The sequence below is a fragment of the Odocoileus virginianus genome, unplaced genomic scaffold (assembly GCF_023699985.2).
Source record: "Odocoileus virginianus isolate 20LAN1187 ecotype Illinois unplaced genomic scaffold, Ovbor_1.2 Unplaced_Contig_129, whole genome shotgun sequence".
Lineage (NCBI taxonomy): Eukaryota > Metazoa > Chordata > Mammalia > Artiodactyla > Cervidae > Odocoileus > Odocoileus virginianus.
The window spans coordinates 7,025-29,270 of record NW_027224446.1 but is presented as its reverse complement, the minus strand read 5'-3'; the positions used below and the strand labels follow the sequence as shown (position 1 = coordinate 29,270).

Genomic DNA, 22,246 nt, shown 5'->3' with positions numbered 1-22,246 from the left:
ATTTTCATATGTAATTAACAATATTATAATTTAATTCTAAACATTATTGTACCATATATTTAAGTAATATCATGGCTCTGAATTTTTAAAAAGCTGTACAGTTTTGTATTTTATAATGTTTAATATTAACAGATTAACTGATACACACTTATTTATAAACATTGTGATAAATCTTAAGTGAAAACAATAATTAGAAATTTTATTTCTTAGGCTTTTTAAAGTAAGCATCCACAGAGGTAATACAAACTAAAATTCAGCCTTAAGATGAAATACATAAAATAAAACAGAGAGGGGAATTTTTCATGATGACATCAGTAAACAGAAAAAAAGTGGAATGATAGCAAGATTAAGCTAAACTAATATCAAACTTCATGGCAAATAGATGGGAAAACAGTGGAAACAGTGGTTGACTTTATTTTTCTGGGCTCCAAAATCACTGCAGATGGTGATTGCAGCCATGAAATTAAAAGACACTCCTTGGAAGGAAAGTTATGACCAAGCTAGACAGCATATTAAAAAGCAGAGACATTACTTTGTCAACAAATGTTCATCTAGTCAAGGCTATGGTTTTTCCAGTAGCCATGTATGGATGTGAGAGTTGGACGTGAAGAAGGCTGAGTGCCAAAGAATTGATGCTTTTGAACTGTGGTGTTGGAGAAGACTCTTGAGAGTCCCTTGGACTGCAAGGAGATCCAACCAGTCCATCCTAAAGGAGATCAGTCCTGGGTGTTCATTGGAAGGACTGATGCTGAAGCTGAAACTCCAATATTCTTGGCCACCTCATGTGAAGAGCTGACTCATTTGAAAAGACCCTGATGCTGGGAAAGATTGAGGGCAGGAGGAGAAGGGGATGACAGAGGATGAGATGGTTGGATGGCATCACTGACTCAAAGGACATGGGTTTAGGTGGACTCCCGGAGTTGATGATGGACAGGGAGGCCTGGTGTGCTGCAGTTTATGAGGTCGCAAAGAGTCGGACACAACTGGGAGACTGAACTGAACTGAATATCAAATTTATCATGAAGCAGGCAGAATACATACTATTATGGAATAATTTTCCAAAAGCAAAATTCTCACTAAAACTATAGGTTTTGTTTGAGGAAAGCTAAATCTCTCCTATGTGTTCTTTAATTTTTTTTCTTCTAATTGCAGTATAGTTAATTTATAATTTGTGTTAGATACTTGTGTACAGCAAAATGATTCAGACACATATATCGATACATATATATATATATTTGATCATGACATGTGATCCTTTATGTGTATTGTTGCATTCTGTTTGCTAATATTTTGTGAGGACTTTTGCATCTATATTCATCAAGGATATTTCCTGGTAATTTTCTTTTTTTGGTAGTATCTTTGTCTAATTTTGATATCAGGATAATGGTAGCTTCCTTGAATATCTTTGAGAGTGTTCCCTTCTCTTTCAATTTTTTTCAATCTTCAATAGCTCAAGAAGGATTGATATAAGTTTTTCTATGTATATTTGGTAAAATTCACCAATGAAGCCATCAAGACCTGAACATTTGTTTGCAGGGTGTTTTTTTTTTTTTTTTAAGTACAGATTCTATTTCACTTCTAATGACCATTGTTCAAATTATCTCTTTCTTTCTTTTCCTCACTTTTGGTAGGTTGTACTTTTCTAGAAAATTGTCCATTTCTGTGTGTTATCCAATTTGCTGACATAAGTATTCATAGTATTTTCTTTTTTTTTTAAATTTCTTCAGTATATGTTATTATTTCACCTTTTTCTTTTTTTCTTTTGTTTATTTGGGTTCTTTCTCTTTTATCCTTGGTGAGCCTAGCTAGAAAGATGTTGATTTTGCTTACCTTTTAGGAAACAGCTCTTTTCTTTATTGATATGTTCTACTGTTTTGTTATCTATTTTATTTATTTCTTCTCTGATCTTTGCTATTTCCTTCCATCTTTGGGCTTTAGGTTTTATTTGTTACTCTTTTTCTAATTCTTTTAGGTAGTAGGTTAGGTTATTTGTGATTTTCTTCTTTCTTTTATTTTTTTATTGAAGGATAATTGCTTTACAGAATTTTGTTGATTTCTGTCAAACCTCAACATGAATCAGCCATAGGTATACACATATCCCCTCCCTTTTGAAACTCCCTCCCATCTCCCTCCTCATCCCATCCCTCTAGGTTGATACAGAACCCCTGTTTGAGTTTCCTGAGCCATACAGCAAATTCCCGTTGGCTATCTACTTTACATATGGTAATGTAAGTTTCCATGTTACTCTTTCCATACATCTCACCCTCTCTTCCCCTCTCCCCATGTCCATAAATTTATTCTCTAGATTTTCTTCTTTCCTGATGAATCCTGTATCACTATGAACTTCCCTTTTAGAACTGCTTCTGCTGTGTCCCATAGATTTTGTAAGTGTCTTTTCATCATCATTTGAACTCCAGATATTTTCTGAGAGCTTGTTTGAAGGTTCTAGCTAGGAAACAGAGCTACTCATATACCCTTGACTGAAGACTAGCCCTCCTCTATCAGAGATGGTTGTCCTTTTCAACAGAGTGTGCGGCTTTAGGAAGGACACACATGGAATGTTGAGAAGGAAAAGGACACCCAGCTAGCGAGCTAGATCAGCTTAATAAACCCTGGTGATCAATGGAGTGACAGATGTCACAATCAGATCACCCTCATATCCTCCAGGTATTTTCAAACTTTCTCTTTCATGTCATTGTTTACCCATTAGTTTTTAGTATCCATGTAATCTTTTTTTTTTCTTTTACTTTCTATGGTTTATTTCTAGTTACATACAGTTGTGGTCAGAAAAGATGTTTGAAATAATTTCTGTTTCTTTACATAGAATTCCTTGAGGCCTGTTTTTTGTCCTGGAATGTGATCTATCCTTGAGAATGTTTCACGTGCACTCAAAAAGAATGTGTGTTCTGGGCTTTTTGTATGTAACATCCTGTAGACTTCAATTAAGTTCAACTATTCTATTGTGTCATTAGGAATCTCTGTTACCTTAATGATTTTATATCTAGGAAGTTTGTCCAGTGATGTCAGTGGGGTGTTAAGATCTCCTACTATTATTGTATTCCCTTTAATTTCTCCTTTTATATCTGTAGTTTGTTTTGTATATTTAAATGTTGTCATTTCCTATACCAGGGGATCTTCCAGACCCAGGGATCGAATTTATGTCTCTTGTGTCTCTTGTATTGGCATGCTTTACCACCGGTACCACCAAGAAGCCATTCATATATTGAGTTCATATATTCTCAAGTGTAATATCTTCTTCTTTTATCTCTTTTTCACTATACAGTATCCTTCTTTATCTTTCATTATGAACTTTGTTTTAATGTCTATATTGTCTTATATGAGCATTGTTAGATGTCCTTTCTTGTCATTTTCATTTGTATGTTCTATTTATATAGTGATTTAAGTCATCTTTTCCTCCCCTTCCCATTATTTGGTTAGGTGATATTTTTAAAAACTATCTTTTATCCAACTGCATAGTTTGACTTGAGTCTATATTGTTACATCAAATATTCCTAATAAAAAATAACTAGACATGATTGGAGGATGAATGACATAATGACTACTAAATATTTCAATCTTAGTCATGGACAGGTATTTTATTAATATATTGTTCTTATTTTATTCTTTCAAGGGCATGTATGTTTGTCAGAGAAAATATGAAGATTAAATTTTTTATTTAATAAGAATAAAACTGAATATAAGAACTAGGGCAGAGAAATAGAAATGTCATTTTTTAAAATGATGGTCTTCGTTCCAGGTACAATATGGTTGGAAATGCAGTAATTCTGCAGAATAATTAGTGACAAATACATTGAAAATGGGATTATGATTTTAAAAAATTTTTCTATGACAATAGAAGTGAAATAACAATGGATGTGAAGGAAAGGTGTATTCACTGCCAAGACTTAGCAACCTAGTTTTAAAAGTAAAACTTGAGGTATTCTAAGTTTGCAGTGTATGTGACTGAGATGGAAACAAGATCTACATAGGTGATTAAATGTCCATTCCTCAAATCTTATAAAATAGGATAACAATTTCTCAGAGGCATTTAAAAATGGAAAATCTAAATAACACACTTAGAGTTCCATTTGCCCTACTAATTGCAGCCCAAAATCTCCTATTTTCTGGAGGTATGTGATAAGCTAAGCTCTCTTCAAATAGCCTAAGTGTGAGAATTTCCTGTTCAAACTTGAAGTGACACATTGATGACAAATCAACTTTTTTCCTTCTTGCTTCACTCAGAGCCTTCACAGGGCAGTCTGTGAAGGTCACAGACATTGCTTATTCTCATCCTGGATTTATGTTTTTAAACTTCTCCTTTTACTACCCAGCTATAGCAGGCCTCTTTTATGAAAGTAACCTGACCTCCCCACTAAAGGATGCACAATTTTCTGGCCAACAGAAGGTATGTTTTCCTCCTCTCCTGTCTCTCTACTAGACCATCTCACTTAGTGGGAACTAACAAATGCTAGATGCGATGCCACTGAAGTATAGTTAATATACAACAAAATCAAGGTAGAGCATTGTTTTTTATTTTTTATTTTTATTTTTTTCCATTTATTTTTATTAGTTGAAGGCTAATTACTTTAGAGCATTGTTTTTTAATAATTTGGGGTAAAAAGCAATCATAAAATATCAAATATGATGGACCATTTCTCCAAGTGTTAAAGTTACTGTCTGTAGAATGTTACTCAAGTGCATACGCACAGGCATATATGGGTTTGTATATAATATTAAGTTAAACCCATAGACCTCACGACAGGGAACAATAAGTTTGGGATTTTATGATCAGTAGAAGGTAAGTTTGTTTTGTATAATATGTTAATATATTTTTGCTCAAACTTTATAAATAGATTCTTGGAAAGGAATTCATTGTATAGCAAAGGCCAAACATGATTCCTCATACGTGTATTAGATTGAACTACAGAACCTAAATTTTTAATAAAAATCAGGTTGAAGTAACTTCCTAAGGGCTAATTTAAACTTAATTGTAAGTAATGACAGTATGCTTTTAGAAATCAAACATTGCATAAATGATATACTATACTAGTTAAAGATGCTGATATAAATCAGAAAAGTCCCATAGAAATGAAGACTAAAATAATAATTAAAACTTAAAATTACTGAGACCTTGTAAGTGTCAGGTTGAGTGTTCAGTGTTATACATGTTATATAATACATAAACCTATTTGCTTTTAAGATTAGTAATATAAGTTACTAGATAATAACTTTTTGAAGGTCACATTTTGTAAATTTAAAAGCTGTAATTCATTTCCAGATATTTCTGACTACTGCATCAACTGTCTGAATTATTAAGTTATGTTATATGGATTTTTCATAAGTAATCACCATCACTTATACAACTAAAATGACCTTTACTAACTTTAACATCTATAGGATCTTTCTGGAAGTTTGAACCAATGGTGTTCTTCCATAAATGACCTATACTTATTTATCATTTTGTGGTTCAAATTTCAACCATTAAATCACTTATCAACAACTTGTGTAAAATAAGTATTTTTTAGTCTTTTTATGTCATTTTATTTTTCTTATATGTGTTTAGTATGTCATGTAACATTTTCCAATGTATGAAGCATTTCCTCAATTTTTAATGATTTCTTATAACTCCTCAACCATTCTAAATAAAGCCCATTTGTTACCCCTTTTCAACAACAAATGTAAGTCCCTAACTAATGTAACTTAATGCAGGAAATTGTTGCATAGGCCAACATTACTCTCTCCTCATCCTTGAAGAACTCAGTCTTTAATCATTATTGAATTTCAAAATTATCATAAATATAGGTGAATCTCTCTTGTTAATAGAACATTTTAATTTTAATACAAGTACTATGATGGTTTTAAAATATTTCTGTGGAATTTGACTTTAATGAGGGTATTATTAGTCATAAACTTCTTTATCCTCCCTAATTTATTGCATTTCATTATTTCAACCAATAATATTTGTCAAATACAAAATATCTTTTTAAGAAAGTATTCTATGGTGAAATGCTTGTTTAAAGTACTGAGGAATTTAGAACCAGTCTTTAAGTTTGTTCAGCTGCAAAGTGAGCACTAAGCTCTTTGCCCCACCCATCTTATTATACTAAGGTTCTTATCTCACATACACCACTCATTACTCAGTTCACTTTGAGCACAGTCCTTGACCTCACTCAACTGCAGAGATGAATAAACCAAGGAGTAACCTATGCAGAACTGAAGGCCGTCAAGAACTCAAAGAGGCAGAAAATAAAACCTAAGGTTTTTAAAAGTTCCAGTTCAATAACTGAGCAGAAATTAACATATGTAGAATTAAATCTCCAAAATGCTTCTCAGAACCTTCACAGGGATGACAAGAACTACCACTCGAAAGGTAAAACACTTACTAGTCACAGAACTGAACTCTTCTGGGATGTGCAGCTGGGGTGCCGAGGTGTGGAGAAAAGTAGGGGATAAGCTCATACTTTTTTCATTTTGAGGGAGAGAGCTTAAAACTGGTTATGTTATTCTAATGTGAAATCCAAAGGCTACTTTGATTCCGACATTGCTATAATTTGAAGTGTTTGATCAGCAACTCATGTAGCATTACATTTGCTGAAAATGCAACATATATTAGAGAAAGACTACAGGGGTAGAAATGGCTTGGGGTCCAAGTTTATATCCATAACTCCCTGTTCATGTGGGTTCTAGTGTATGGAAACTCTAAGCAACTGTCCCCATCACTCCTTTCTCACTGTTTCCTTTTCTCTCCCTGCAGGCTCACCATCACCTCCAGAGAAGCTCATTGAGGGGATCCTGGGAATCATCTGCCTTGTCCTGAGGTCCACTGTGGAGACAACAATCACTGTTACTCCCTGTAAGTACATTTTTGAAAAACTGGAAGGGAACTTTTCACTTTAATGATGGTCAGTCCTCTAAACATTTCATAATATTATGGAATGTGCCTATCATTAACATACATGCATTTACACTAAATGCATAATGTAATTCTGAATTTGGCAAAAATACAAAATCAACACAGGATAATTACAGAGAGTACATATATGTATATTCTGATTTCATAACTCAAAAGCATGCTTTAGGAGATTTAAAGATCTTATTGAGAAACATAAATTAATTTTTTTAATTAATTTTTGAGATTGGTAAGAGATGGTGAAATCTGTTCCTTTAGATGTCTGAAATGTATTTTTTCACCAAATCTTCATTACCTAATTAATTTTTCTTGGTAAAATCAGTTTTATTTCAGGTTACTCTAATCCTAAACAATAAACTGAATTTCAAACTCACAACTGAAATTTTTATGATTTATTTAGAGCAATATTAATTTTTATAATGATTTTTTTTTTTTAGCTACCGTAATACAGGAGCAGAATAACTCCTCTCCGATAGCAAGATTCCAGAAAGGTACATAATGATTTAAATCTCTGATGTAAATGCAATTTGTATTTTGTCCCTATCTTGGGCTAGTGAAAATAAGAAAAGATTAAGGCATAGAACATAACTTATAAAATCAGGCAACAAACATTTCTAAGGAATGATCATGGGAGAGTGCTTTCCCTAAGCAACAGTATGATCACCATGTCCATTGTTGGCAAATGACTCCAATTTTCAACTGCTGTAATATGGTAAAAGACAAATAATTTTGCTATTCTAAAATAGAAGTTTCATTTCTTGATTTTCAAGATGTGTTAAGATAATGTTTGCTTTATATGGAGACATAAATTGGGGTATGAGAGACTGACCCAGTCTGTGAATGTATGAGTGAGATTTGTTTTATATGTACCATCCTTGAGGGTGCATAGATATGTTTTATGTATATATATATACATACATACACATACATACCTGTTTATATCTATGCATACATGTAAGTTAACTTCTATTTTTTAAAATTCAAATTGCCTTTGAATAGTAATTCACAATCTTTCTCCAGAATTTCGCTGTGGTTGTCGTCCAAAAGAGTAGTTTACATCATCCAACAATTGCTATTCTATTCGTTTGTGGAAAAAAGTGTTCAATGCGAGTTTGATGTTCTGCACTTAGAATTCTATTCTATTTAGAATTCTATTCTGCTTTATATAGATAATGAAGAGGAAATGGTAAGATATTAAACGTTTCCAATACTTTGTTAAAGGCTTGATTCAGTCAATATTATCTTTGTTAGAATTCACTTGTGTCTTCGTACATATCTGTAGTTTGTCTAGTGATATTTGTGTTATTATACAATTTGTATTGTATACAAATATTAATATTTGTAGTTTGTCTCAGATCTATTAATAGTCCATTAAACAATGGAATATAACTTTATAATACTTTATTTACATTTTTGAACCATTAATGCACGTTTGGTGATTTCCAGTTCTTCTGCTCCTTGTTAGCAGGTGTTCTGATGGACCACCTTGTAGGGCTCACCTGTGTTGCCTACACGATTTTCTCAACACAGGAGGAAAGGCTTACCTGTGCCACCTCCTACAGCCAGGTCAATTACTCCTTCTCATCCTTCAGGCTTAATGTTAGATACAATTCACAGCTGTCAATATCCCCAAGTTGTTATACAAGGTGTATTCTTTTGTGGGATCTCTACAATTAATTCATGTCTTTGTAAATTTCCCTTTGCTAAATGGCCCTCAAAAAAAAAAAAAAAAAAGAATGTTCCTCATTAACATTAGAAAACAGAGAAACTGACAAGTATAAATGTTTAAGTTAATTTTGAATCAAAAGTACAGACATTGGTTAATATTTATGGCAATATTAAAAGCTTCCAGCTTTCAACTTTTTGTATTTTAATGTTACATTAGAACCTAACATGCTCATTTATAGCATGTTAAAGAATGAAAGACCCTATGAAAGAACACATCTTGACTTACCTTTTAAAAATTAATAAAAACATTTCATTAAAAACTGTTCAAGTGAAAATTCTTTATTTGAAGCTAGAAATTTCTGATAGCCCTATCAATTCTATCGTGGATTCCAGTCTCTTGTGAAGGTCGCGGTAATCCATGGATGTGGCTAAATGGTTCAACTTGAAAACTACAATAAGTTTTTTAAAAGATTGCTATATAGAGGAGGAAAAATACATAAAGAGAAATTTTTAAAAACAATATAAATGCATTTGTTTTAGTCAAATTAAAATGTTGAAAGTTAATAAAATGTTGATATCAATGTTGAAAAATAAGCTACTCTGTAGTCCATTTTCCTAATAACAAACTCATTGAAATTTTGTTAAAGACATAATTAATGATTTTAAAATATCTTGTATTCCAGTTACTTGGAAAATGCCATTGTTTCATGAGTTGTCTTCATAGACTATAATAGAATTATGCATTTTTTTTTTTTCGATTACAGGATAGAAGACTTTTTACCTGGTGAACGTACTGTGTTATACTAACCTTATGGGGAATAAGAGCAGAAAGTTGTCAGTTTCCAAAGGCATATAATTGCAAGCATAAGCTTGAGAATTAAAATGTGAGTTTGGATGCTGTTGAGTAACTTGATCTTCTATGAAATGGAAATAATATTCTGATTGTATAAAATTTTAAATGAATTGTATTATTTTTTCTGATAATGAATGTTTTTTTCAAAAACAATTGAAATATAATTGTGTGTGCTCATTCGCTCAGTCATGTCCACTCTTTGAGACCACATGGACTGTAGCCTAGCAGGCTTCTCTGTCCATGGAATTCTCCAGCTAAGAATACTGGACTGGTTCTATGTCCAGTTTTTTAAGGAATCTCCACACTGTTCTCCATAGTGGCTGTACCAGTTTGCATTCCCACCAACAGTGAAAGAGGGTTCCCTTTTCTCACCAGCTATTATTGTGTGTTGACATTTTGATGGTGGCCATTCTGACCAGTGTGAGATGATACCTCATTCTGGTTTTTGCTTTGATTTAATTTCTCTAATAATGAGTGATGTTGAGCATCTTTTCATGTCTTTATTCACCATCTCTATGTCTTCTTTGGAGAAATGTCTGTTTAGTTCTTTGGCCCACTTTCTGATTGAGTTGTTCATTTTTTTAGTATCAAGTTGCATGAGCTGCTTGTATAGGTTGGAGTTCTTTCTCAGTTTCATCTGCTGCTGTTTTCTCCCATTCTGAAGCCTGCCTTTCCAACTTGCTTATAGTTTTCTTTGTTCTGCAAAAGCTTTTAAGTATAATTATGTCCCATTTGTAATTTTATTTCCTTTACTCTTCAAGGTGAGTCATAGAGGATCTTGCTGTAATTTATGTCAAAGAGTGTTCTGCCTCTGTTTTCACCCAATAGTTTTATATAAGTTTCTAGTTTTACATTTAGATCTTTAATCCGTTTTGAGCTTATTTTTGTGTGTGGTGTTAGAAACTGTTCTAGATTCATTCTTTTACACGTGGTTGACCACTTTTACCAGCATTTGAGTCAATTGTAATGAGGTGGATGAAACTGGAGCCTATTATACTGTGTGAAGTAAGTCAGAAAGACAAATGCCAATATAGTATATTAATGTATATATATGGAATTTCTTATTTTTTAGAAATGCAAAAAGGCAAAATGGCTGTCTGAGGAGTCCTTACAAATAGCTAAGAAAAGAAGAGAAGAGAAAGGCAAAAGAGAAAAGGAAAGATATACTCATTTGAGTGCAGGGTTCCAAAAATTGCAAGGAGAGATAAGAAAGCCTTCCTTGGAGATCAGTGCAAATAGGAGAAAACAGCAGAATGGAAAAGACTACAGATCTCTTCAAAGAAAATTAGAGATACCAAGGGAACATTTCATGCAAAGATGGGCTCAATAAACGACAGATATGGCATGGACCTAACAGAAGCAGAAGATATGAAGAAGAGATGGCAAGAATACACAGAACTATACAAAAAAGATCTTCATGATCCAGATAACCACAATGGTGTGATCACTCACCTAGAGCCAGACATCCTGGAATGTGAAGTCAAGTGGGCCTTAGGAAGCATCACTATGAACAAAGCTAGTGGAGGTGATGGAATTCCAGTTGAGCTCTTTCAAATCCTAAAAGATGATGCTGTGAAAGTGCTGCACTCAATATGCCAGCAAATTTGGAAAACTCAGTAGTGGCCACAGGACTGGAAAAGGTCAATTTTCACTCCAATTCCAAAGAAAGGCAATGCCAAAGAATGCTCAAACTACCACACAATTGCACTCCTCTCACCCATCAGCAAAGTAATGCTCAAAATTCTCCAAGCCAGACTTCAACAGTACATGAACTGTGAACTTTTAGATGTTCAAGCTGGATTTAGAAAAGGCAGAGGAACCAGAGATCAAATTGTCAACATCTGCTGGATAATCAAAAATGCAAGAGAGTTCCAGAAAAGCACCTATTTCTGCTTTATTGATTATGACAAAGCCTTTGACTGCATGGATCACAATAAACTATGGAAAATTCTGAAAGAGATGAGAATACCAGACCACCTGACCTGCCTCTTGAGAAACCTGTATACAAGTCAGGAAGCAACAGTCAGAACTGGAGATGGAACAACAGACTGGTTCCAAACAGGAAAAGGAGTATGTCAAGGAGGTATATTGTCACCCTGCTTATTTAACATATACAGAGTACATCATGAGAAATGCTGGGCTGGAGGAAGCACAGGCTGGAATAAAAATTGCCAGGAGAAATATCAATAACCTCAGATATGCAGATGACACCACCCTTATAGCAGAAAGTGAAGAGGAACTAAAAAGCCTCTTGATGAAAGTGAAAGAGGAGAGTGAAAAAGTTGGCCTAAGGCTCAACATTCAGAAAATTAAGATCATGGCATCTGGCCCATCACTTCATGTCAAATAAATGGGGAAACAGTGGAAACAGTGGCAGAGTTTATTTTGGGGCGGGGGGGGAGTGCTCTAAAATCACTGCAGATGATGACTGCACCCATTCCTTGGAAGGAAAGTTATGACCAACCTAGATAACATATTAAAAATCAGAGACATGACTTTGTCAACAAAGGTCCATCTAGTTAAGGCTATGGTTTTTCCAGGTGTCATGGATGGATGTTAGAGTTGGACTGTAAAGAAATCTGAGTGCTGAGGAACTGATGCTTTTGAACTGTGGAGTTGGAGAAGACTCTTGAGAGTCCCTTGGACTACAAGGCGATCCAACCAGTCCATCCTAAAGGAGGTCAATCCTGGGTGTTCATTGGTAGGACTGATGTTGAAGCTAAAACTCCAATACTTTGGCCACTGGATGCAAAGAACTGACTCATCTGAAATGACCCTGATGCTGGGAAAGATTGAGGGCAGTAGGAGAAGGGGATGACTGCAGATGAGATGGTTGGATGGCATCACTGACTCAATGGACATGAGTTTGAGCAAGCTTCTAGAGTTGGCGATGGACAGGGAAGCCCAGCGTGCTACAGTCCATGGGGTCGCAAAAAGTTGAACATGACTGAGTGACTGAACTGAACAAGCAAGGAGAATGGGGAGCTCATGTTCAAAAGACCCAAACTCCCTGATGGATTTCGGGGAAGGGTTATTAAAGACTCAGGGAGATAGTGAAGGACAGGGAAGCTTGGTGTGCTGCAGTCCATGGGGTCACAAGAGTCAGACACAACTTAGTGACTGAACAACAACAATAAATCAGGATGTAACTACAGATTTACATTCTATTTTTCTAGATTTTAGAGAGCTCAAATTTAGATGACAGTTAAAATTTAAAATACGGTAATTCTTCTGAAGGCTTCCTTTGTGGCTCAACTGGTGAAGAATCTGCCTGCAATGTGGGAGACCTGGGTTTGATCCCTGGGTTGGGAAGATCCCCTGGAGAAGGGAAAGGATACCCCACTCCAGTATTCTGGCTTAGAGAATTCCATGGACTGTATAGTCCATGGGGTTGCAGAGTCGGACACGACTGAGAAACTTTCACTTTCATTTTCAACTCTTCTGAATTATGGACAAATATCCTTAAATACCTACTGTTAATGGAATTATGGTTTCCTCCATTACAATAGAAATGACACAATGAGATTATAAGGAAAAGAAATAAATAATGCCTAGATTTAGCAAACTTATCTAAAAGTAAAACTCAAACATTGAAGGTACTCTTGACAAGGCCTAAGTGTTCAGCACTGATGAATGAAATGAAAGCTAGTTAACAGCATGGGGATCATGTCCTTTGTCCCCCATTATCTTTCAGAAAATGAAAACAATTCTCAGAGGTACTTGCCAAAAGACAACCTAACTGGTACACTACATATCCAAAGGCTCCTATATTCTGGAGCTGTGTGATGAGGCAAACTGTCTTCAACATCCCAAGTGTAAGAATTTCCTGTTTCAGTGACAGGGTGGTAAGAAGTGTACTTTTTCCACTGTTGCTTCACTCTGGGCCTTCACAAGGTAGTCTGTGAGGACCATAAATTTTTTTTTTTTTAATCACAATAACCTGGCCACCCATGAGAGGAGGCAGGACTTTGGCCTGTAGAAGGTATGTGTCTCCCTCTCCTTCCTAATTCCTCATCTCATTTAGCAGGAGATTACAAATGCCAGTGTGGTTCATTTGGGGATAATTGCTAAGCAACCAAACTAAAGAGATACTGGTATCTGTATTTGATATTTTGGTAGTTTAATTTGGGGGAAAGTAAGAATAAAATATGAAGTGTTTGGGAAGATTTCTGAAAATGTTCAAATTCTTGCCTTTGGACATTATACAAGTGCATACACACATGTGTAACTGAGTTTGTAAATCAAAGCAATTAAAAGTGAAGTATCATGAGCATCAAAGAAAAGGAACAGTTAAACATTTTATTTTGTTATCAATAGACATATAATTAGATATATTATTAAATATTCTTAAACTGGATTCATTATATTGTGAAGGACCAACGTAATTCTTTACAGATCTAGCTGAAATAAAAATCAGAATGTGGTACCTTCAGTAAAATGCTGGCTCAAACTCAGTTGTATACCATCAAATGCTTTAGAAAAACTTGAACATAATATTGAAAAAAAGATAAACTACACTGACACAGAGATTTTTCATAAATTATGTTGTTGAATATGAATAATATCATGGCAATTATATTAAATAAGAAATATAATAAAAATTATTATGTAATAGTAAGTGTTTTACATGCTTTATATCATACATATTTTTGTTCTCATTTTAGACTAGTAAACTTGCTTGCTAAATAGTAAATAATTTTAAAGATCATACATTATAAATTTCATAGCCAGAATTAATCTAGATTTCACTGACTACAGAATCCATTGACTGAATTATTAAAGTACAATATCTAACATTACAATTGCTGATAGAACTAAAGCTATCCTCATTGAATTACAGCCTAAGAATCTTCCTGGAAGTTTGTACCAACATTGTTCTTCCAGAAATGATGTACGCTTTTTCTTGTCATTTTGTGATTTCATATCTTAGCCATTATCAATTGCCAATTACTCGTGTAAAATAAGTATTTATTTAATAATATTTTTAGCATTGTTTTGTCTTTATATCATACAACCTTTTGGAGAGTTTACTATGCCATGCAACATTTTTAGCATGCAAAATATTGCTTTAAAATTTTAATGATTTCTTAGAGCTCCACAATCACTCAAAAGAGAGAGTTATTTGATAGTATCTCATTCCCTTTTCATAAATGAACGTCCTAATTTAAGTAGTTTAGTGCAGAAGGTACTATATATGGCAATACTGCAATTCCCTCATCCTTAGAAAGCTGTCTTTAACTTTTGATGGATTTTAAAATTATCAATGTAATTGGTGCATCATTTTTTCCAATATGGCATTTTAATTTAACACAGTTATAACAACAGTTTTAAAATGTATCTGTGAAAGATGACTTTAGATTATTCAGGATATTGCTATTCACGAACTTTTTCATTAATCTACTAATTTTCATGGTTCTAATAAAGAAGCAACATTATGTCAAACAGAGAATATTATTTTTCTAATATTTTTTATTTTTAATTGATTGACAATTGTTTTACAATATTGGTTTGATTTCTGTCATTCATCAACATGAATTAGCCATAGGTGTTCATATGTTCGCTCCCTCTTGAATCTCCCTCTCACCTCCAGCCCATTCCCACCCCTCTAGGTTATTAAACATAGAATACAATTTTTAAAATTACTTACTCTATCATGAAACAGTTGTCTAAAGGTCTGTGGAAATGAGAACTAAACTTGGACTTGTTCAGCTGCAGAATGAGTGCTGTTACTGGTCTCACATATCACCCAGGTGAACCTTTCAAGGCTTCTTGTGATTTTATACACCATTTATTAACTACTTATGTTAAGCTTCCATAGAGCACCATTCTTGACATTAAACAGCCACAGAGATGAAGAACCAAAAGGAAAGCTACTCAGAACCGAGTCTGGTTAAGGATACCAGGAGACAGCAAATGAGAGGTAAGATCCTGAAAAGATCAATTTCAGCAATTGAGCAGGAGAAAACCTATGTGGAGTTAAACTTTCAAAATGCTTTTCACTATCGTCAATGACATGAGAGGAAATACCACTGCGAGTGTAAAGCATTTACTCACTCACATGTTTTTATTAATGAGGCTCCGAGCTGACATTTGAAACACAATATTCTAATATGACATATGTGCTGAGCTGTGCTTAGTCACTCAGTCGTGTCTGACTCTGCCACCGCATGGACTGTAGTCCACCAGGCTCTTCTGTCCATGGGGGTTCTCCGGGCATGAATACCTGAGTGGGGTGCCATGCCTTCCTCCAGACTACCTGTTCAGTCATTACTGTAATTTATCGCCTTTGATCTAAAACTCGTGAAGCCTTACATTCGCTGAAAATGCAATAGTATACTCTGAGAGGAGTATTACAATGGTACATATGGATTTGGGGTCCAACTTTATGTTTATGAATTCCATGGATGTGGCATCTTTTGCTCTTCTAAAACAACTATCTCCATCACTCCTTTATCAGTGTTTCCTTTTCTCTTCTTGCAGATTCACTGTCACCTTGAGTGAAGCTCATTGTTGTGATCTTAGGAATCATCTGTTTTGTCTTGATGTATACTATGGTGAGAGTGATAACTTTTATTCCACGTAAGTCAAGTTTTGAAAGATTATGATTGAACTTTTCATTTTATTGATAGTGAGTACCTCTAAAATTTCATATTATTATGGAATAGAGCTCTTATTTTAATATGTGCATATAGCCTAAATATTGAATGGTTATCCTGAGATTGTGCAAAGGATACATTACAAAATAATTGTAGGGAAAGTTAAATATATGCATAGATATTTTCTGATTTCATAACTCAAGGATATACTTTAGGAAACTTAAACACCTTATTGAGAAAAATAATTGTTGAGCTTGCTTAAACCAAATACTATAAGAGGTGGTAGAGTCTCTTCTCTAAGCTTTTTGAAATATACACACCCCAGTTTTTATTATCTCACTAATTATTCTTAAAGTAATTTTTTCCAGATCATCCTAAATCCTAAAAACACCACGTTTAAACTAAGAAACTTAAATTATTATGAATTATTTAGATCAATGTTAATATTTTAAAAGATTACTTCCATTTTTTTCTAGGTACCCAAATACCAGAACAGAGTAGGTCCTCTCCAATAACAAATTTCCAGAAAGACACATAATGATTTCAAACTTCTAATAAAAATATAGCTTATATTTTGTCTCTCTCTTAGCCTAGTGAAAATAGGAATAGATTTGGGGGTAGAATATGAATTCTAAAATCAGCCATATGTAAAATAGATAGCCAACGGGAATTTGCTGTGTGGCTTAGGAAACTCAGACAGGGGCTCTGTATCAACAGAGAGGGGTGGGATGGGGAAGGAGATGGGAGAGAGGTTCAAAAGGGAGGGGATGTATGTATACCTATGGCTGATTCATGTTGAGATTTGACAGAAAACAACAAAATTCCATAAAGCAATTATCCATCAAGAAATTTTTTTTAAAAATTGGACAACAAATATTCCTAAATAATGATTATAGGAGAATCTTTCTCTCTATGAAACAATATGATCACCATGTGAATTGTAGGCAATTGACTCTAATTTTATACTGCTATAATATAAGAGATAAATAAATATTGCTATTCTAAAGCAGGGGATTTTGGTATCATATCTAAGAAACCATTGCCTAATTCAGGATCACAACTTTCACCTATGTCATCTAATATCATAGTTTTAACTTATTCATGTATATGCTTGATCCATTTTAATTTTCATATGTGACATAAGGGAAATGTGAGATATCTTTCCATTTATTTAGGTCTTTAATTTTTAGGATTTTGTTTTTAAAATATATATTTCACATGTATTTGTTAAATGTGTTCCTGAATATTTTATTATTTTTGATGTTATTGTAAATGGAACATTTTTCTTCATGTTATTTTCAGAGTAGTCATTGCTAGTCTTGAGATCACAAGCTTTACCTTAAAAATTCAAATACCTTAGCATCCCTAAATTTAGGCTTTTTTATGATTTAATTTTTATCTTCCTTTATAATCTTATCTCACTAAAAAGCACAGGAATAAAACTCCTGAGCTTTAACTGACATATGAATATTTAAATTATGCCCGTTAGTCTGCCCCATGTTATGTTTTCCTAGAGCTAATTATGTACCGTAAAGTTTTCCAGAGTTGATTACCAGACCCTCCACTGGACAATGGAACAAAATAAAATTCTGCATTTAAAAACATGACTTTCAAAGATAGACAACTTAATAGAGGTATGTAGATATGAGACTGAGACAGACAAGTTTCTTCTCTATTTCTCTCAATCAGCGGATAGCCTGCTCAATTTGGATGTTATTTTAGACTCAGCCAATTGTGAAGTCCAACTTTCATTTAATTTAATTTCAGAAAAAAATACTCAGTCTTTCCCAGAGGTTAGATTCTTCTGTATACATGGTATATTCTTTTAAATCACCATTTCTCAAAATAATATTTTTTCTACCAAAAAATTCTACATATCCTTTAGCACATTCTCTAATCATTATTATATGCTCTCATATGGGTATGTAGTTCAGGTACTAGGTTAGTGTATCAATGCTAAGTTAAGATCAACTCTGTACCTATAGAATTTACTCAGTCTAGAGAATAGAAAGAAGTTGTTTTCCCTTCTGAAGTGCTCTCTGTAGAGGTTGTGAGCAAAAACATCAATTTTCTAAGATATATTTACTAGAGAATTTTACTAATATTATGCATAGAGTTGGAGGGACATAAGTCATCTCCCTAAGGCCAGGAAAATCAATGTTTTTACAAGGACTAGAAAGGATTCCTCAGTAGCTAAGTTTCAGGGTATTCCTTCCAAGATACACTCTGAATGGTCTCTAAGGAATATGTTTTGTTTTTAAGGAAAGGAATGTAAAAGTAAATGGTCGTGTTGTGGACAGAAATGTTACTATTTTTTGGATGAATTGAAGAATTTTGAAGACAGTAAAAATATCTGCAAGCAAATGGCCTCTACACTTCTTAATATAGAAGATAAGGAAGAACTGGCGAAGCATTACTCTTTTCCATCTCACACAGTATCTATCTGGCCATGAGTTGTTGCCTAAATCTCTTTTTGGTTTTTTTGGCTGCCCCGGGTCTTCCTTGCTGCCCTTTGGCTTTCTCTGGCTGCAGCGAGATGGTTTCTCACCCAGGTGACTTCTCTTGTTGTGGAGTACGGGCTCTAAAGTGTGGGTTCAGTGGCTGTGGTCCATGGGTTAAGTTGTTCTGTGGCAAGTGGAATCCTCCTGGACTGGAGATGAAACTGTGTCCCCTGTGTTGGCAGACAGATTATTGACCACTTGACCACCAGGGAAGTCCTGTTAGCTAAATCTTAATGCTTGATAATACTTGAGTGTCTAAAGTTTATAGTTGTAAGTTGATTCAGATCTAGACAGTACTCATGTTAAAGTCTGAAATACAAGTAGAAATGAAATTAGAATTTCATTTAATTCATCTAATTTATTCTGAACTAGAAGAGCTTCCATGGTGGCTCAGATGGTAAAGAATCCACCTGCAATGCAGGAGACCTGGGTTCGATCCCTGGTTTGGGAAGATCCCCTGGAGGAGGGCATGGCAACCCACTCCAGTATTCTTGCCTGGAGAATCCCCATGGACAGAGGAACCTGGAAGGCTACAGTCCATGAGTTTGCAAAGCATCAGACACGACTGAGTGATTAAGCACAGCACAGAATTTTTCCAGTAGGACAAACATGAAGCAATTAGAAAAAAAATATATGCTTAAATATATCATTTTATCAGAGATAATTATATGTTTATACGGGTAAATTAAAAAAAAAAAGTCTGGGAAAAAAAGCCTTTTTACCTCCAACAAAATTGAGAAATACAACATTACCACTGAGTTTGAGGTAAAAGGAAGAACTCAATATGAATTTAAAATTGAAGATCAATTAATTCCAACTTATATTACATTATAACTCATACTAGTTTCCTAGAAAAATGAGCTAAATATTTCATAATCATTATCCTTGGTTTGAACAGAGAAATAATTTACTATTATTTTTCAATTAATATGTAGTCTTACATTCCTGGTTAAAAAGAATCTTTTAATATCCACTCAGTTTTCTGTACTAGGCCAATTACCTATATCCTTGGCTTTTAACAACCCTTAAATAGCTATAAAAATATGAACTTGAAAACCATCAAGAAAACAAATCAAATATGAACCTGAAAAGAAGACATTTGTAGAGTCTGAATTAGCCTTTTTACTCCAAGGGGCTTCCCTGGTGGCTGTGACAATAAAGAATCTGTCTGCAATGCAGGAGATCTGGATTCAATTCCTGCATCAGGAAGATCCCCTGGAGAAGGGAATGACAACCCACTCCAATATTCTTGCCTGGAGAATTCCTTGGACAGGGGAGCCTGGTGGGCTCAAGAATTAGTTTTAGAGTCTAGAAGCCCTAATCTTTCATGCAGGGTATCTTCATCAAGAAATAAGACCACCTATGAAAACCATGAAATTGAATGCCAAATTTTATGACTATAAACTTAATATAAATGTATAGATGCAATTTTTTTCTGAGTAGAGGAACTAAGTTTCTGCCATCTCCTCTATGGTAAAAGAAATAAAAGAAAATAAAAACTAAGGGTGAAAATTAAAGCAGAATAGTGAAACATACAATTTAAAGTTCAAAACCCTCTATTTAACTCCCTTTCATATTACTTTGCTTATAATAAAACTGATTATAGTTTCTTTCCAACATATTTAAGAAGATTACATGACATAATATATGTGCATTGTTGTTGTTTGTTGTTTTTTAGTCACTAAGTTATGTCGTACTCTTTTGTGAACCCAAGGACTGTAACCTGCCAGTCTCCTCTGTCCATGGGATTTCTCAAGCAAGAATACTGCAATGGGTGGCCATTTCCTTCTCCAAGAAATCTTCCCAAACCAGGGATCAAACCCTCATCTCCTTCTTTAGCAGGCAGGTTCTTTACCACTGAGCACCAAGAAAGCCCCAATATATGTGCATGCTGCTGCTGCTGCTGCGTCGCTTCAGTCGTGTCCGACTCTTAGCGACCCCATGGGCTGCAGCCTACCAGGCTCCTCTGTCCATGGGATTGTCCAGGCAAGAGTACTGGAGTGGGTTGCCATTGCCTTCTCCAATATATGTGCATACAGTTTTTAAGTTAAGTTACAAGATGAACATCAGTTACATTTGTATTTATCAAGTAATTTCCAACTCCTGGCTAAAAATCCAAAGCATAAAACAAGCAATATTTTAACACATTCAATGAAGGCTTTAAAAAATGGTCCACATTCAAAAAATCATTTTTTTAAAAAAGGATAGGTAAGCTAAGATAGTGCTATTTTATGTCTCATTATGCCACTATATTTAATAAAATATAACTAAGATTATATTAGTTTATCATTTGAACAGAATTAGAATGAAGTTGATCTTTATACTTTTTTGTTATTCAAAAAAATAAAAATATTATAAAGATTATTATTTCATTTCAGAAGTATAAAAGTCTTTTTTTTCCTCATAGAATATATTCCTTTTTATTACAGAACTTCATTCAAAGCCATCTATCCTATTTCTCTTGGATTGGATTATCTCACAAAGGAACCAGAAATCAGTGGACATGGGAAGATAAGTCAATACGTTTTCTCAAATTGTAAGTCTCTAGAACAGATGGTAATTAATAAGTTCCATATTCTAGTTTACATTTTGAAAACTATATAGGAAAATTCATACATTCAATATTAGACATATCTGCATACATATATGAGCATATACAGGTGGTAGAGAATCTGCTGGCAATGCAGGAGACTCGGTTTGATCCCTGGGTCAGGAAGATCACCTGAAGAATGACAACCCATGGCAATATTCTTGCCTGGGAAATCCCATGAACAGTGAAGGCTGGCAGGCTACAGTGCATGGACTTGTAAATATTGGATGTGACTTAGCAACTGAGCATACACATGGACATTTGCATGTACATACAGATACACACATACAAAGAATTTAAGTTAAGAAAATGAGTATATGGAGAGAGGGAGGCTTTTCATGTTGATTGTTATAATCCTCATAAAGTATACTTTAGGAAAGGCATATACCTTAAATTTGGACCAATATTTCTTATGCCTGCATTAGTGAATATCTATTTTACATTATTTTATGCTTTTATTTTATGTTAAGTGATTGGAAAGAGTCAAACAAGGGAAACTGTGCAAGTATTCAACCAACGCAAGGGGCTGCTTCTGACTGCCCCAGACTCATACATTTTACCTGGGATTTAATGCTGAGAATAATGTCATTATTCTATACCAATTGTATATACATTTGCTTGATTCCTTACATTTTAGCAGAAAGAGAAGATACTAACTGGAAAGAAAATAAATAGTATCTTGAATCAGATCCATGCTTGTGACCTACACCACAACTAATAGCTTGAGTGCTCTCTGACAAGTCCAAACTTCTGGGTGTGTTTCCATATTGCAACAGGGCTGTACCATTTTGTATTCTATTAGCAGTATATGACAATTCCATTTGCTTGTGTCCTGCCAACATTTAATACTGATAATCTTTAAAATCATTTTTAATAAAGGTGTGGTATAATAGAGGTGTGTTTATTTTGTGTATATCTAATGAATAAATGATGTGCACTATATTTTCATATGATTTTATTAACCACGGATCTCCTATGGTAAAGTACTGATTAAAATATCTAGCCTACTTTTATTGGTTTGCTCATTTTCTTATTGAACTTTGAGAGTTCTTTATATATTTTGGATGCTAATATTTTATCAGACATGTGATTTATAAATATTGCCTTGAAATATACCTTGTAATCTCT

General features: G+C 34.2%; 1 protein-coding gene across 1 annotated transcript; it reads left to right on the top strand.

Moving 5' to 3' along the window:
• Window positions 1-6,186: 6,186 nt before the first annotated feature.
• On the top strand, window positions 6,187-15,270 carry LOC139034266 (NKG2-A/NKG2-B type II integral membrane protein-like; the record flags this gene model as incomplete). The annotated part of the gene is made up of 5 exons (XM_070464720.1): window positions 6,187-6,370; window positions 6,755-6,853; window positions 7,348-7,401; window positions 9,343-9,462; window positions 10,504-15,270. Coding segments are annotated over 4 exons (342 nt in total), but the record flags the coding sequence as incomplete, so codon positions are not given.
• Window positions 15,271-22,246: the final 6,976 nt, after the last annotated feature.